Source organism: Gymnogyps californianus, chromosome 3 (assembly GCF_018139145.2).
Source record: "Gymnogyps californianus isolate 813 chromosome 3, ASM1813914v2, whole genome shotgun sequence".
Classification (NCBI taxonomy): domain Eukaryota; kingdom Metazoa; phylum Chordata; class Aves; order Accipitriformes; family Cathartidae; genus Gymnogyps; species Gymnogyps californianus.
Genome location: NC_059473.1, coordinates 59,446,503 through 59,463,704, shown reverse-complemented (window position 1 = coordinate 59,463,704; position 17,202 = coordinate 59,446,503). Strand labels below are relative to the sequence as shown.

The following is a 17,202-nucleotide window of genomic DNA, read 5'->3' as shown; positions in this document are numbered from 1 at the left end:
CCAACAAACATGAGCTTTTCCTTTCATTACATGATTATAAAGAAAGTGTTCCTGCAGCTGCAGTGATGGCCCATTTATTCCTTCGTGCCTGACCTATCAGCTTATAGCCTAAACCAGACAGACAGAAGCAGACTTTCGTAAATCCTACTAGACAGGTCTCTTAAAACAACCAACACAAGCAAGAGACTGCTGGTTCACAGATACCTGCTGGAGTACGGTCTATTTTAAAGGAGTGTGGTTCTATTTTACTGAACAAGAACATGAAGTACACTAAATTTACTGCTATTGTTTTAAAAGTTTGCTATTGCTTATCACTAGAAACCACCTGCCTTCCAAACTCGCAAAACAAGAAAGCAACAGATACAGGGACACATTAGCTTCCTATTCCTAGTTTTACATTGCGTCTTGGAATTAGAGCAACTCTAGTGTCCACAAACACTGGTCTTGAATGATAAATACCTCTATGCGTATATGTGCATCTGTGTACGCATATGCATAAATAAATGCAAGATGCTTAATACACACACACACACACAAACATGCTCACCAGAACAGTGCAACCAGCTTTGTGTAATTCTCAAATGTAATGGGACTTCTTGTAACAGAAAAAGATACTAAATACACCAGGAGTTATTTGAGTCCAGGGAAATGCAGAAATTACTTCATCTGAAAAATTTCCCAGAAAATACGATTTCATTGCAAGTAATCAGGCATCTTAAGAATAACCATGGACAGAAAAGTGCCTTTGCCAAAATCCATGCACAAATGGCAACATGCAGTTATGCTGCCTGAAGGGGAGACAAGAAGACAGATGATGGCTCCACCTCTACAATCCTGTTTGCAGGTTCTCTCTTGTGGATGCGTAAGTGGCAGTTATCAACTCCAGATAACTACAGAATGCTTTTATGCCTCGTTCTGCCTTTCCCCTCCAGCTGGTCCCCTCAGCCTGCCCTCCTCTCCCCCTCTGCCTGCCTCCCTAGGAACAAGAACATCCCATGGAAGAGAACTGCCATCAGCACTGCTGCTCATAACATGGGCAGTAAATGCAAGACTTGATGGGCAGCTTCATAAGCTTCCTTACTCTCTGGCAGGGGCAAGCTGCCAAGGACATGTTGGCCCGCTCTCTACCAAAGATAAAAAATATATATCCAGCTAATCAATTTTAAGTTGCAGAGGGCTTGTTTTCAACTCCTAATGTCACTGCAACCCCATGGGTTTTCCTAAAGCCTACAGTGCCAAGAACCAAACTGGAAGTGGCTGCCATCTCCATTGTCATAGCTGCTTTTCGAGAGGATAATTCAAACACATGATAGCATGCTTTCCCCTTAGGTTTAAGGAGAAGTATTCTTCCCACAGGCCATCTCCTCCCAGATATAAGGGCACAGATAGAACACGTATAAATGCATATGCATACACCTATGCAGTGCCGTTGCTTCAGAAATGACAAGAAAAACATTCCCACTCATTTAAATGCCTTTCGCCTGGATGCATACCTGCTCTGAGCGGAGTTTGCAGCAGCCTGCATCACTGCAGCAGCCGCCTCCTGTGCCTTACGGTTCACAGTTGGCATGGGTGGGCCCATCCCGGGGCCTCCCTGCTGAGACATGCCAGGAGAATTGGGGGTCATACTGCTCATGTTTCCAGGAAATGGTCTGCTCTGCATCCCAGTTGATGGTATCCGTCCCAGGGGCATGGTACCGCAAGGCTGGCTTGGCCCCTGTCCATGCATCTGACTGTTGGCATTTATACCCATGCCAGGTCCTGGGCCACTGTAACTTGTGTTGGGCACGCCGCTGTACGTCGGTGGTCTGGAGTAGTTTCCTGAACAAAACGATAAAAAGCACAGAGAAAAACATTAAACTTTTGTGCAAATACTTGTACATAGGAAGTTAACAGCTGCAGAACTTACACCTGTGAACTAAAGTGAACCACGCTGGCCTCAAAGTCAGAACAACTTTTTCACCGTGAGGGCAGACAAGCAGTGGAACAAGCTGCCCAAGGAGGTTGTGCAGACTCCCTCCTTGGAGGTTTTCAAGACCCAGCTGGATAAAGCCACGAGTAACCTGCTCTGATCTTATATCTGACCCCGATTTGAATACAAGATCAGCCAAGAACAACTCCTGAGCACCCTTCTAACCTGAATGATCCTATGAACCTGATTTTCATGTACCCTCAAACATTTTCTGCCTAATATATGTCATGGGATAACAGCAAATACAGAAAAGCACAGTCTCCAGAGGGTTAACAACAAAGCACACAGTACAAAACCGCCTTATCCAGTAAAGAGATACGTGGCATGTAAGAAACCCATTACATAAACTCAAAGGAGAATCTTATTTTTGTAATTTCATGTTCTCATTCTTTATCTTTCTGCAATTTCAGCAACAGGCTATTCTCACCGGCTTCTTGCTCCTAACCGTTCTGCCCATTTGTCTCAGAGATGCTTTGGCACGGACCAGCGAGGACAGCTGCCAGGCCCCGAGAAACATTCCCGCTCCCTCCTGCTCTACCCTGCCTTCTTGGTAAGTTCAAAGTTTGGCTATGCCAGCAGAAGGGGTGGTAGCTTACAGCGCACCTCCTCTGGGAAAACTAGTATTACAAGAGTAATCAGCAATAGTACAAAGATGCTAATACAAACAGGTGCCTTACGAAGGATGGCATGAAAACCTGGCTGACCCCAATCTACATTGTCACTGGAGCAAACTGCTCTGCTTGCAGCAACTTAACTCATTTTGAGTGCCGACCTTCCTATCATGTTGAAAGCTCAAGAAAAAGCGAGTGTACAGTATTCAGTGTTACAGAAACAAACCCAAGCAGCATGAGAAAGACAAAAAAAAAGGTAAAGATATGATAGAAAAGTATTTTTAGGAAACAGATCACATTACACTACTTCAGTCATCAGTTTTGACTTGTCTTTATTTCCATCTCATCCAGATTAATGGAAACACGACCCGTTCCCTCCCTGTGGGATGCCGCAGAGCAGAGTTTCCTGACTACTCTCAGATATTCCCACGCTCGTTCAAAGGCAGCAGCCCTTGGACTCTTCCTCTGAACGTGGAGATCAGCCACGTCTCTCCTCAGGCCTCAGCTACCAGGCAGAGGAGTCGGTGGCATGCAACTCCTGTTTATATTTAAAATAAACATATTCATCCATCATTTGAATGCACACATAATTAATTCATATGCTCCTGCTGCTACGCTTTGGCTAATCCTCCCCTCCTCCCCACCTGGTAACTGACTCACTCTGCTACAAGTTCTCCTCAGCAAGAACGCACGAGACCTACGCTTCCCAAGGAAATGGAGCAACAATTCTCTTCTGTCTTAGAAACCAAGTTTCTGCCTGGGGGTCTTCACAGAAGGATCCCCAATATGTGGTTGAACAGAGATGAAAGGCTCCAGATTCAGCTTTATGCTGACTTCAGACTGCGCTGTCACTTTTCCTCTAGGCTCAGCTGCTGGCAGGTGACTATTTTCTGTTCAGCGAGCCATCGCCCCTAGCCACAGCTTTGGTTGCTGAGACCTGCTCAAGCCACACTTCTGATCCAACATATCTGACCACAAACTGAGCAGTTCACTAGTTTCATACTGCTCTGCTTAGTGTTAAAGGAGTAACACACATCTTGGATGTTGCTCTGGTTTTCCAGTTGCTTTGTGCAAGAAAAACGTAATGCAGCAAGATGGTGTATATGTGCACTCAAAGATTACGCACAGCCAGTTAACGCAGTTTATGTACATGCTATCAGTAATACTGCTTCCCAAAGTGAAGCAAATTCCCTCCCTAGACTAGCAGATCTGATATCCATAATCACTGGGAGCTACTGTCAGTCCAATTTACATAAAGCCAATTTGTTTTGTCAGTTAGGGTCTACGAAGTACGGTTCAGCAGTATGCTTGGAGGAGCAAACACCAATGCTAAATACTATTGTTGTTTTGATGCTATTTTGAATTGGGACAAAAAATCTCTTCTTTCATGCTTTGGCTTCTCCAGCATAAGCACAACACAAAAAACAGTGGAATCTTCTCCATAAAAATATGTGGCTCAGTTAAAATAGCTCCTAATCATTCTTCTCCAGGGATACGCATCCAAGAGCACAGGGAAGTGGTATCTTTTCAGCAAGGAAAACAAGTTTCAATGTTTTTTCCATGTTTTTTTTTTTTCCCTAAGCATTTCCTCAATACCTCAAGTACTAGCTATTCTTATACCTTTCCCAGACCACAAAAAAAAAGGCAAAATAAAAGCCAAACAAAATACAAGAGGAATTGCCAGGACTGAGGAGTGCAATCTTATTTCCATGTTTCTCTAATAGATTAGTAATTTGTTGGCAGTGGCTTTGACAGAAAACAGATGGATGCAGCATTAAACACAATGAATGCAGCAGATGCTAGGCCAGCCCACATCAGCTGGACGTGTCAGGCAGCCAAGTCCAAGAGCCCACACTTTTCAAGTGGGTACAAGCCTGGCAACAGCGGCTGTACAATACTACTGAACAACTCCTCCTCTCCATATCCGAGGGATTTTTGATTCTAACTCCCTCTCAGCAGAGTAGAATTGTACCCAGAGAGATGACATCTAAATGCACGAGAAAAACCAAAGCAGTAACTGGAATCAGGAAGAAAAAAAAAAAGAAGTGTAATGAAGATAAAATATAAAAAAGCCTACTAACAACCTGTCAAAGACAGATGTTCATACTTACTGCTGAAACCCTGGTCCACTTTGTCCAGGTTTGCTGAACAAAGTGCTCTGATATCTTGCCATTTCTAGGCAAGCTGGAAAGAAGGAAATTTGAGAACTACCTGTTAGTTTTGCTCTCTGCTTTAGAGACATAGGTCAGATTCACAGTATTAAAAATAGTATCTTAAAATCATTTTGGAATTTTTTACATGCGCACTTAACCATCAAGTTTTTCTTGTACAGATGACTTAAATTTATTGTTCTGAATTCCTCTTAAACTATTTTACCTAGGGGACTTCAGTAGATACAGTTGCTATTTAAGTCTTAATTCCACAAGCTGTTGCATATGTGGGTCTGGATTCGGAGGTCCAGACTCTCGAGGTACTTAGGGCATCTCATCCTTAAGATGCTACCACTTTAATTAAAATCTAGGATTAAAATCAGTGGGAGCTAGATAGCAAAGCACTTTTGTGAAATGAGTCCAACATTAAAGGTTATAAAGCACAAATACTCAATTCATATTACTTTACCACGAACAAAAGGGGGTTTAACTTACTGTGAAGTTCTGGGTTTGTGGTTCAAACACATTCAGTAGTGGTTTCTCTCTTTGTTATACCCAAACAGAACAGTTTTACTGCTGAATTGAATAGGAAAAGTCAGGGAGACAGGATGCATTTCTGACATGTTTTACTGATCCACAGGAAGTTTTTCTCTGCCCCAGTCTTAAAAGACCCAACTGACTACAGCATCTGACTGCTCTCCAGAGTGCATTTAAGGGACATTTTGCTGCGGCAGCAGTTTGATGCTCGGGTCACAGACCAGAGCTTCATTAGCCCCCGAGCTAGATGTTGTCCAAATACAAACCAAAGAGACTGTTTCTTTCAGTAACAACTTCCATTCTCGCTCTGCTTTTTTTTATTCTTGGGGACAGGAAAATGCTGGGATTTAATACAAAATTAAAACTAATGTTCTGTACTGCATGCTCCTGTGCTGTATCACAGACACACAGAAGTGTGGAGCCAAAGCCATTTTTTATTTTTGTAGGAAATGGTTTCACAGGATTGGACTAGGTCCCCACTACAAAACTGCTTCCTGGGAAAATATATTCTACTCTTATTATAGATCTAAGTGTCATGTAAACACATGAAAACCAAATAAATCAACCATATGCGTGAAATGGATCATTCTGCTCTCATGAACTGGGGGCTCATTCCTCCAACCCAAACTTACTGGTGTAGTCTTTACTATGGTGAGCAATTCCACTGCAGAGGAAGGACACTAGCCTTAAGTAACGGTTTTCAACACAGCACGTAGTGAAATTTAGCATTCAAACTAAAAGCTTAATGTCACAGAATGCTTTGATGCATATATAAAAATACAAGTAGTCCTGTCAAACTTAGCCTATGCTTAACAATATTCTGGAGGAAGGCCTATGTGAACAAAACACGGAAAGCAAATAAAATCCTTGAGAATTATTTTAGTTTAATAATTTAAAAACTCTGTTGCAACCCAGGTAATTTTTAATATATTTGTTATTTTGGCAATAAAAGGTAAATGGGGTAACATTATTATATATTCATCATTGCTGGCATATAATTGTGCTTTGTAAAAGGGTATGTGTTAAGAGTTGCAATTACAGATTACTTTCATTAAAAATGAAAAATGCTATTAAAAACTTAAATCCAGGTAAATACCTGACTTTGAAATATCACCATCTTCATCCCCGGATTTTATTAATGGTTGCATTAGCCTGGTGAAGACATAGTATTCTTCTGCTCTAATTGTTACCTGTAGAGCTGAAAGTCTGCAGGGCCCTAATTTTATGATGACCAGTGCACAGGATCACCGGTACTCTCCAAGAGCTGGCAGAACAACACACTTTTCATCCATCACACTATTCACCAGACCCTTCTGAAACGGCCTGTTAATGACAATGATGCTCATTTTCTTCCTGCCCCTCAAGTTCACTTTTTAATAGCCGTTTCTTCCTGACCGCGACCCATAAAATCATTACATAGGCACTTTCATCTACAGAGGCAGGAAAAGAACTGCTGAACTCAAGCAAAAAAGAAAGTAGTATTCGGCGTGTTACTTAAATGCATTGATTTAGTACAAAAACCTTTCCATTCAATCAGTGTGGATGGCTAATGTTTTACTGCACTTGACACCCACTATTCCCATGGTTCGGAATCTCAGCAGCAGCAGTACAGCTGGAAGTCAGGATAGCACATCATAAATCCACTGGATTTTTACCAGTTAAGCTAGCTGCTCACTGTGCAGATAAAAATAAGCACTTGGACAGCATTTTATGGCCACAAAATGCTTTCCAAATAAAAGGAAAGCACCAGTCAACTGGAGTTAGGTAATTAATCTTCACACATGGCTATAAGGCATTACTAGCCCCATTTTACAGTTAAGGAAAGTGAAGCAGAGAAATGAATCTACTTGCCTAAGTTGAAAGATGGTGTAAAAGGCAGAGCCAAAATTAGAAACTGGGAAATCTTGGCTTGTAGCCCCGTGCTAAGAACACTACAACAAACGCTACCCAGAGATGAAACAGAAAGGAACATTGCGCAGGGCAGCAAGGCTCCCCGCAAACAAACATCAGAACTAGTTCTCAGAAACTCCAGAGACTAAAATAACCATCCTTGCTAGCATGGGCAAGCCATCGAGCCCTTACAGAATTTCCCATCACTGGCTCCAGTCCTTTTTGAGGATTTTAAGTAAGAAAGCAATAGTAGGAAGTGCTGAAATAGAAAAGCTTCTTTAAGTACCTCTAAAGAAAATACTGCCCCTTATATATTCTGTGGCTTGACTTCAACTTCATTAAACCCCTCAACAGATGCATACTTTATAAAGGTTATCCATTAAGAGCAAAACAATAGACAAGTTCAAGGTTGTCCAGGGGCAGAAATTGTGTATTCTATTTTTGTTTTAGTCCTCCAACAATTCTGTCAAACAAGCAAAATAAAAGGAACTGTCTCTCTCAGTCTGAAGGGTTAGTTAAGATTCACAAACCGTATGCATTAGAGCTCAATATTATATTCCCACAGTAGCCACTGTATTATTATGCTCGTTAGAAGACTTTAACCCTCACAGTCACCACGCAATTTCAGATTGGCCTTGGGATTTCATCTAAGAAAAGAAGTCCTATTTTGGGATCGGTGTTGTGACCCTTATTCCATGCTTGGTCAAACACGGCCTCATCGCAGAGATGACATGCTTGGGCTTCTAAACAATGGCCCTGGCAATGCAACAGATTCATCATTTCCTTGCCCAATTTAAGGTCACTATTTTTATACAGAGAGGTCCTAATAACAGAAGCAGCTTCTTCCACAAGGTGCAGCTGCACCTCTGGATGACAGTTTTGTTTGCTGAGGGTTTTTTTTTTAAGGAGGGTGTTGTGTGTCTGTGTGATTTTTTTTTTTTTCGTTTTGTTTGTTTTTAAGAAATCACAAACCTACCTACATACATGATACATATATATTTTATAAATATATATGTAAATTATCATATGTATTACCAGCAAGCATTTTACCTTGTGGTCCATACTGGCTCATCTGAGGCCCATAAGTACCACTTGAATTACTCTGCTGAAAGCTACTGATTCCAGGATGCACTTGGCCTCCAGGTGACGGGTGTGGTGACATGGAAGGTCCAGTTTGCTGAGGTCCATACTGTGACATTTGGGGGTTCCTCTGTATGCCTGCCATAAAACCTAAAGGGGAAAAAAAGCACCAAAGCAAAAATTAATATTCAGGTAACTGTTCTTTATTTAAGAAATCTTTGACATTAAAAAACCCCCACCTCCTTTAGTTATTTTCCGACTAAAGATACCCAGAAAACTGGTATTGGTCATACAAACAGAAACAAATGCATCTCCAAGTCAGCAAAGCTGTCTCAACAACCAAAACCTGTACACAAGGCTCAAAAACTTCTACTTGTAAAAGAAAGACAGGGCAGTCCTGCTTAGTTACAAATAGCTGCTGAATTTAAAATTAAAACAATCTTTAGGGAAAAAAAAATAAAGGTAATTATCTGCATTACCTAATAAATACTAGAGAATTAGCCTGATGACTTATGGTGGGAGTATCATAACTTCCAAAATTATATGTTGCTACCAAAATGCATAACTTCAGCATATAGAAATCCACTGTAAATACTCCTATTGCCCACAAACTCTCCAGAGCTAAAATTTCCCTTTATGTGAAGACTGGTCATACCAGCCAGAAAAAAGTCATTTTGGTATGTATTTGTGCTCCAGGTCCTTCTTCTGGTCTGTCCCCAGCACACCTGTACTGCATTCTCTCCTTTTTCCCTTTTGTAAATGTATTAATGAATCCCAATTCAATTTAAGGTTCAAAAGCTGCAGCAAGAGACCTAGTGAAATGCTATAAAATCTAGAAGCTTCATATAAAGGAACAGAACTAAGCCTATTAAATATGAGAAGAAGAGGGTTTTGTGGCAGTGGTTTTTAAGTTTTCATGAACTGGGAAAAATCCTGCAATCCTGCCCATGAAATGTCTATGCAGGGATGCTGGTTTTCTAACATTTTACCCTGAAAGGTTTTACTGCTGCTATCAATGTTGAAGAGGATGTGCTGAGGAGACGGCAAGGTTTTTTTTCTTATTTCGGGAGGAAATCCGCTTTCTCTTCTGTTCTGCTTGCATATTAAACTTCATCTTCACCTTTCTCTGCGAGGCAAAACATGAGCGTACTGAAGGACAGTGTTTGCTCTGCTGCCACCGGCAGCCAGCGAGGCCGCTGGCGGCTCTGCCATGCCTGGTGAGGTGGGAGACATGGTGTGCTGCTGCCCGGTGGGCCAACGTGCACGAGCAGGTCTGCATTTCGGCCCATCCTGCAAATAGTTCAGGCACCCACACTTTGAGGCTGCAGATTGCTGAAGCATTATTTATAAAAGGTGCCTGTTTCTGCTCCTCTCCATTAATTTTAGTGGCGTGCGTGAGGGGAGGTGTGAAGTTGAAAGCCAAGAGATACCTCGCCTGGCAGCATTAATTACACCTCTCCTTACATGAGCGAGGGAATAGAGGAAAGGTAAGAGCAAAACCTTCTGACAGTGAGTGGACAACTGGAAGCTGCTGAAAAGAAGATCAGAAAAAGAGAAAAAGAGAAAAGGGGAGAGAGTGGCAAAGACAAGTTGTGAAGACAGACAGAAACGGGTGACAGGAGGAGGGAGAGGTGGCAGAAGGATGACTCTCCCAAAGGGCCAGGGTGTCCTCCCACTGGTTAGCATCAAACATCACATAGACCAAATGCACAATGCCTGATTAATGAAGAGAGGTAATTTTTGCTGAGCCACGTACAGACACGTGATCAAACTCATAACTGGAAACGTGGAGGTGCTACGGCTCCCATCACAAGGTGGCTCAGGGACCTCTCTGTGGGGACCACAGCCCCAACAAGCACGTCTTGAACTCAAAAGAGGAAGTTTCTTATCCTACTGCTGCTGTTACTGACACGGCAGGTGACACTGGGCGAACGAACTTCCCGCCTTTCTGCGGGTCGGCCTCACCGTGTAACACTGGTGACAAAGCGCTGTACAAAAGGGGACAGTATCCACAATGCAGAAATGAAAGGTCCTGTGTACTTTACCAGAGATCAGGCTTTGAGTCCAAACACATGTAAACAGTTTTTGAGCCCTCTACAAACCTTTGCTATATAGCATACTTATCCATCCACTAAAACCCTGTCAGAGAGACAAGGTCAATGCTGCAGGTTGTAAGGAGAAAAACCAGGAGCTGAGATGATCTTGCACCCTCTTGTGCCCAGTTCTTTTGCGCTATGAACAGCTCAACCCATAACGCGCTAAAACTCTAACAGCCGCAAGGTTTGGCAGAATATGCACAGAGTTTTCCTGATCTTTGTGCAAGCCCAAAGACAAGGGATTTATCACACCTGAACTGCGAAGTCAGAGCCTGGCACCTGCTCTGGAGGAAGCCGGACCACATGCACTGGCCTGTGGCACAGCAAACAACTGAGGATGAAATGGCGGCTTGGAAACTGGTCTGTACTGGTTGGAAAACTCCACACTTCTGCAAAGGAAAGCTCGTATGACCTTCTCCACTTAGCTTTATTTTGAAACAGACCCCTCAATTTTTAAAACAGTTCCACTCTGTGCACAAATCTTATTAAAAAGCCGATGTCTTCTGCCGACAGTGCTGTAACTAATTTAGAAAGCTAATACAATCGTATGCCTGTATGAAATAAATGCTCGCATTCCCGACACACATACACCATATATATCACACTCATGGGATCCATTTAAATGAAAAATTTTGTACTGGTCACACTAAGTTTTTTATTATAAAGATAGTAAAGTTACTCCTGTACCTAGTACAGAAGTGAGGGCCTTCTGTTCATTGTGGGCCTTTTAATCTATACAAGGTAACTTTCCAAACATTGTGCTAAAGGTTTTTCAGCGCAGTTATTATCGCAGGCAGTACTTTTCTTAACACCACAAGGATGGATGACACATTGAAAAGCTATCCTTTGTACGGGTTGTAGTAATTTCCAGTAGTGATGCAGAGGGACTGTTGGTTGTTGAATCTAATGGAGAACATGGACTAATGTCTAATGGAGAACATGGAGAACAACAGTTTTAGCCAGCTCTGCTGTTGTCAGAAGGGCTCCTGAAGGGACTAGAGTAGTAAGTGAAATAAATGTTTCCACTCAAATGACTTCTTCAGGAAACTTCTCCTACTCCGTTTCTGATGCTGTGGAGTGGACTGTATGGCTATGTGTACAGTCATAAATAAAACACACCAGGACCATTCCCTGGCCTGGAGAGCAGTGTGGGACGGTCGTGTCCATCCAGCTAAACCTTCCCACTCAATTCTGGCAGTCTTATCTGTATGACTCTGTGCACAGTTCCTTGTGCTGCCTTATCCATGCCCTGGGCTGTGGCTCAGGGAGCGCTCACAGGCATCAGCCAAAACCATGCTGTGGGGCACACCAGTAATTCAACAGCAGAGATAAATGTGTGATACTACTCATACTCATGCTCTGGCCTTAGTTTACAGAGATGTTGATTAACACAACAAGAATGGAACAGACTCCTTAACAGCTTTTGACATGAGCCATGAGCTTCATCATCCCAGAGGGTGTGAGATCCCTGTCAAATGAGGTTGGCTTTGCTATCTTCTCTTGAGCATGGACAGATAAAGAATTAAGGAAAAGGAAGCCTGAAATTCAGGAAGAATATCTGTGCCATATTACCTTCTCTGTCTGTACGATACATTGAAGTATGGCCTTAAAATAGGACATGTTCCAACTTCCTTCCAGAGAGCATAGGAGTAATTTCAACTATAGATGTGATGTGGAGAAGAAGATAACATTAGGTCCTTACTGTGATACGGATTCCATTACAACAAAGAGGAGTCTATTCTCATCTACCTCTGTGAGAGCCCAATGAATGTTCAGAGATCAGTGCATGAGTTTGAAGTATTTCAAATATTTGCAGAAAGCTCAGATGTCTTAGAGAGGAAAGAGGTTCCTGGTCAAGACGTTAACATTCTTGCATCATAAAGAGCAAACAACATCAATTCTAGAAATCTTATCAGAAATGAAAGGGAGCAGCTGGCATACATTCATTTTTCCTTATTTACACACATTTTCCCTAGTGTTCAACTTCATTTTATAACCGACACAAAAAGAAATAAATTTTCTTTCCAGAAGATTAGATCTAAGATAAAGTTTGCTTTTGTAAAGAAGAGAAGTAGGATTACATTAGAGCTGCACTGGAGTAAAGGCGGTGGAGTGATTAAACAGCCAGACTGCATCTGATACATCAACCTCTGTGACAACAAGGTGGGGGTTTTTGTCTTTTAAATAAACTGCTAGGAAACAGCTATCAGTTAAGACTTTAGAAACTGCAATGGCAACATGCTCATCAGTGAACAAATCTACTCCCTTCCCTTACTATTAATGATAAAAGAGGTACAGACGATGCTTTACTTGCTATCACAACAAGAGATTACTTACAGAAAAAACACTTGAGTGGATTTTGGCAAACTAAGCTATTTCAGGAGTAGCTGAATAAAGTGAGCCTGCCAGAAGTATTCTCTTCCTTTTTAGTTATTTTTTATGCTACCCTTACATACCTAAAGAATGGCTGTCTTTATTAAAACCCAATTTAAAGTTGTAGAGTCATCTTTGCATTTTTTTAGTTCTAAATGAAACAGTAGTATACCATTAACAATTAGCACATCTTAACTATAATAAAACATGTTTGCATGTTCAAATAGAACATACATACAAGGTTTAAAAATGGTCAGGTAGCAGCATATTTTTCTTCTTTCTTTTTAGCAAAATATAGAGAAAAAATATAAAATGGGTAATGCTTATGATAGAAGTGTTTCTGCTCCTTTGATAAAGGAAAAGACAAAAATGAAGCTTCCGTTGTCCTATACAGTACTAACACCTGGTAATATACATCATATAGCTAATACCATTTATGATGCCTTTGTAAAAACATTTAAAATCTTCTTTTTCCCTTATGTATATGTATACACAAAACAGATAAACAACAGTAAATTACTAAAGTTTCATGAAATTATGCACTAAGGTTGTCTTAATTACATTTGTACTCTGACCAATACAAAATCATCTGTTCGCTGAATACCATCTCCTTAGCACTAACCATGAAAAACACCCACCGAATGTGCTGGGTTTTGTTGTAAAATCTGAAATGGATTCTTTTGATATTTTAAAGTCTTGGCTTGAATATGAAAAAACCTTTCCAGGAAAGCAGGAGCTGAAACACAAAGGAAGTGACTGCAAAGTAACAAGTTACTGCATATCAGCTGATGGACAGCAACTGTCTGTTGGCACACACTTAACCCACGGTCAATGAGAGGTCTTTTGATTTAGCCAGGAGTAGTGCATCGATTTTCATGAATGAATTAAACTTGAAAACACGTGGAACACTTACTCATTTTAAGCTCAGGAAAACTTTGGAGTTTACAGTGATAGCAGCTCATCATTAAATTACACATTTGATAAATAAAAAATGAGGAAAGACACAACTTGCAATGGTACTTCGTAAAAAAGAACTTACGTAAGAAAAAATACATCAGGCTATTGCTCTTTCTAGAGAGGCATGCTTGGTGACAGAGCATGGGACCAAAACAACTGAGGAACCCTTCTGAGTAAGGAATAAGGAAGTTCCCCTTGTTCAAGGGCAGAGGCTAAAGAAGGGAGTAGACAGGCTTATTACTCTGAAAATCATGGAATGAGAACAGCAGAAACAGATGGGATGCATTCACTAATCATCAAATAATTAGAGAAAAATAACATAAAATTCTCTACTTACAAATCAGCTCAAAAAAAATTAAATATGTGAAAAGAGATATTTTCCACTACCTATAAAGGAAAAACTTGTGTGTGGAGGGAATCACACAAATTTCCAATACTTGGTATGTTAGCAAGGCACTGGCCGGTACCCTTGAGAAAAAAGAGCAAATGTTTGCACACCCATGACACAGTTTTTGGCAGACTTTCCTTCCTCAGACAGCCGTCTGGGTTGTATTCACTATCTCAGGATTTTCACCAGAGAATACAACAGAATTGAGACAGATCTAAAGCGGCGACTCCCAAATGTGGCTCATCCATGGGTAAACACCACTGAGACAGAAGTGGCAGGGTAAAGGTAAACAAATGAAAACCAATATTCTGTGCAGTGGATATAATAAAATTTGGCAACCTGTTAGCATGGCAGGATGCTCAGGAAGATCACTGTTAGACTGAAATTCTCCCTAGCCCACCTGTCTCAGATGGCAAGGACAGCTCAGGAAGTCTTTGGACTGGTGAGCCATGTCTGGGTTTTTGCCCAGCTAAACATGTCCACAGTCAGCACCTCAGAGCACTGTGGGGAAACATCCAACAGAACAAGATTCACACATTAATGAAGTGTTTTAGTAATTGAAAGAGTTGGTTACTCTTGCGTGAGCCCGAGATACCAGGACCCTAAATATGCAACCAGGTTGTCTGCACAGACTGTCGATGGTACTGGAACAAACATCTTCAAATGGTGTGGTCAAACCCGGAGATGAGTGGCTTACAGACTGTAGGAGCTAAGAAAATACTGTTGTGCCATTGCTTATGGGGGGCCAGCGCTACCTGGCCATAAACTACTTACTGTCACTGGCAAAGAATGGCACGGTACCTCCCTAAGGTGCTACTTAAAATATACATTAAAAAGGACACAGTGAGAGAGATTTACATACTGGAAAAAAATCTAAGTAGACAAAAATTTTATACAAGTCTAAACAAATAACAGCAATGAAGAAACTGGGGAAGGTTTGACCCATGTACAAGAATACAGCCCAAGTAAATCAAGTGAAACCATGTGGGTGGTATAAGAAAACTGGCCTCTAGAACAAGCAGGCACAAGATTTCTTTACATTCAAGATACCTCAGCTCTTATTCTCACTTTCCAGAAGCCAGCCTTACTAAAACATGCCCAGCTGGACTGGTGACAGCACATATGAAACCTACGTTTGTCATACATGGAACATCCGACTTAGTAATATACACTACAGGGTAATAGTTGGTAAGCATGAGTAGATCAGCTTGCAGTGTCAACCTCATTTAGATGATGCAAATACTAATTCTCAATATTCCTGTCCAGTTAATAGGCAGGTAAAAACAATAATGAATCAAATAAATAAAACACCTTCACAAACAGATGGCAAACAAGATTCTGATCCATATTTAGCACAGCTAAGTTACAGCACTGCACCAATACAATATCTTTGGATGGCTCTGGTATGAACCTGTTAGATGTGTCCCAAGCAGCAGCACTGACATGGGCAATACTTAGGTATTGAATACACCAGATCTTTGCTAATGAATACACCAGATCTTTGCTAATATCCCTGGTACTGAGTGAACACTTCTGCTGACAAGCAACTTGGGCAACTGAAGGGTAGCAGCATAAAAAAATGTACTGAGACCACTGACATCGGACAAATTAAGAGGCTTATTCTTTAGTCTCTAACAAAAAGGCTAATAATGCTGATAGTAAGTTTTTTTACTCATATAAAAGCTAAAAAAAGATTTTTTAAATCCTCATTTCTTTCTCCAATTACAATCTATTTTTTAAAAAAGTCCCAAAGATTTTTTAGGAGGAAGTTCTTTATGGTTTCCCCATTAACCACGGGAAAAAAAAAAAATCTAATTTCTACATTGAGCTCTTTTTTCAGCCCACATAAAACCTTGTCATCTTCTCCAAGTCCATCAAGGTGACACTAAAAACATCTGAAGTTCTCTGGGCCAGAGTAACAGTGACATGGTTTCCCTTTGGTATCTGGACAATTTATTTTCATGTTGGCATCTGCTAATATCTGCAGAACAACCACCACATTTCCTCACACTCATTCAACAAAGGATGTTTCTTTGCTTATGTGAAACAGCAGTTATGTAAAACATCACCTTAGCAAAACTGGGGCTTCATGCAAAGATCACTGCAGTATTTCTCCTTTTCACAAAAGGATCAATGTCCTGTTTAAGAAAAAGTGCTGGATTGGTTTTATCTTTCTTTAAAACTATTTTCTTATTATGCTTTAATATCTATCTTACAGTCTCCTCACTGTTTATTTGTCTGACTGCTTCTCTTCACAATGTGAATAGCTTTGGGGAAGATGGAAACTAATGACCTAGCCAAGGTTTTAACCCAGACCCCCTAGTGTTTTACCAGCTGTGCTATTAGGTTAACTGGCTGAATCTCCTCTGCTTCTCTCTCTGATATTACAAAACCCGGTCTATGTATAGCATGCAATAATGTTTAAATTTTTCCCACCCCTAAACCTCCCTCTGCTACTGCCTAGCCTTGAAATTCATATAATCTATCATGGATAAATTAGAATCTGGGGAAGGATCAGACAGATTACCCAGATGGTAGCTGGGGAAGAAATATCCAACCTTTCCTAATGCAAACCTTGCGTAATGCTCTCTGATGTAAATTTTAAGTGCTATACTGAGGGCAGAGAAGGAAAGACATTTGTGGAGATGCTGATGCACAGACAGAACAAAAAGACATTGCTCATCCACCATCTTACACATAATTTGTTACTGTAACACACTTTACACAAGGCGATTTTACTATGGTGCTTGGAAAATCAGGGTAATGGTGAATTGCAGCACAAAAGCACCTCACCCTGCCCTCCCAATTGCCCCCGAAGCGAATCCTCAATTTCGGTAGGTAGCTTGGGCTGCTGGAATTAATCTGAGCAGCAACATGAAAAACTTGAGGAGTCCGTCTGCTTTATACAATCAACATTTGTCTAAGTTTCCCTAATAACATGCATACTTATGAAAATCACGGAGGAGAGCAAAGAAGGAACGGCATTTTTCAGTGTGTAATGTGCAAGGCCTGCAGGCTTAATGGTCTAAATTTCAGGTTTGAAAAATTTACCCTCCCTGGAGACTCCCGTTCAAAGGTTCCATGGATCAACTCAGATCTTCCTTTTCATGAAGTAAATATATTGAATACCATGAGATACATATGGATT

The 17,202-nt window shown here is 41.0% G+C and overlaps 1 protein-coding gene across 1 annotated transcript in view; it reads right to left on the bottom strand.

The window, feature by feature from the left end:
• The window catches only part of ARID1B (AT-rich interaction domain 1B), a 339,938-nt gene that overhangs the window by 60,925 nt on the left and 261,811 nt on the right, over nucleotides 1-17,202 (bottom strand). The window contains exons 8-9 of the mRNA XM_050895216.1: nucleotides 8,211-8,390; nucleotides 1,494-1,821 (exon numbers count right to left, since the gene is read on the bottom strand). Of these exons, the coding sequence (XP_050751173.1) occupies nucleotides 1,494-1,821; nucleotides 8,211-8,390 (508 nt within the window). The remainder of the gene's footprint in view (nucleotides 1-1,493; nucleotides 1,822-8,210; nucleotides 8,391-17,202) is intronic.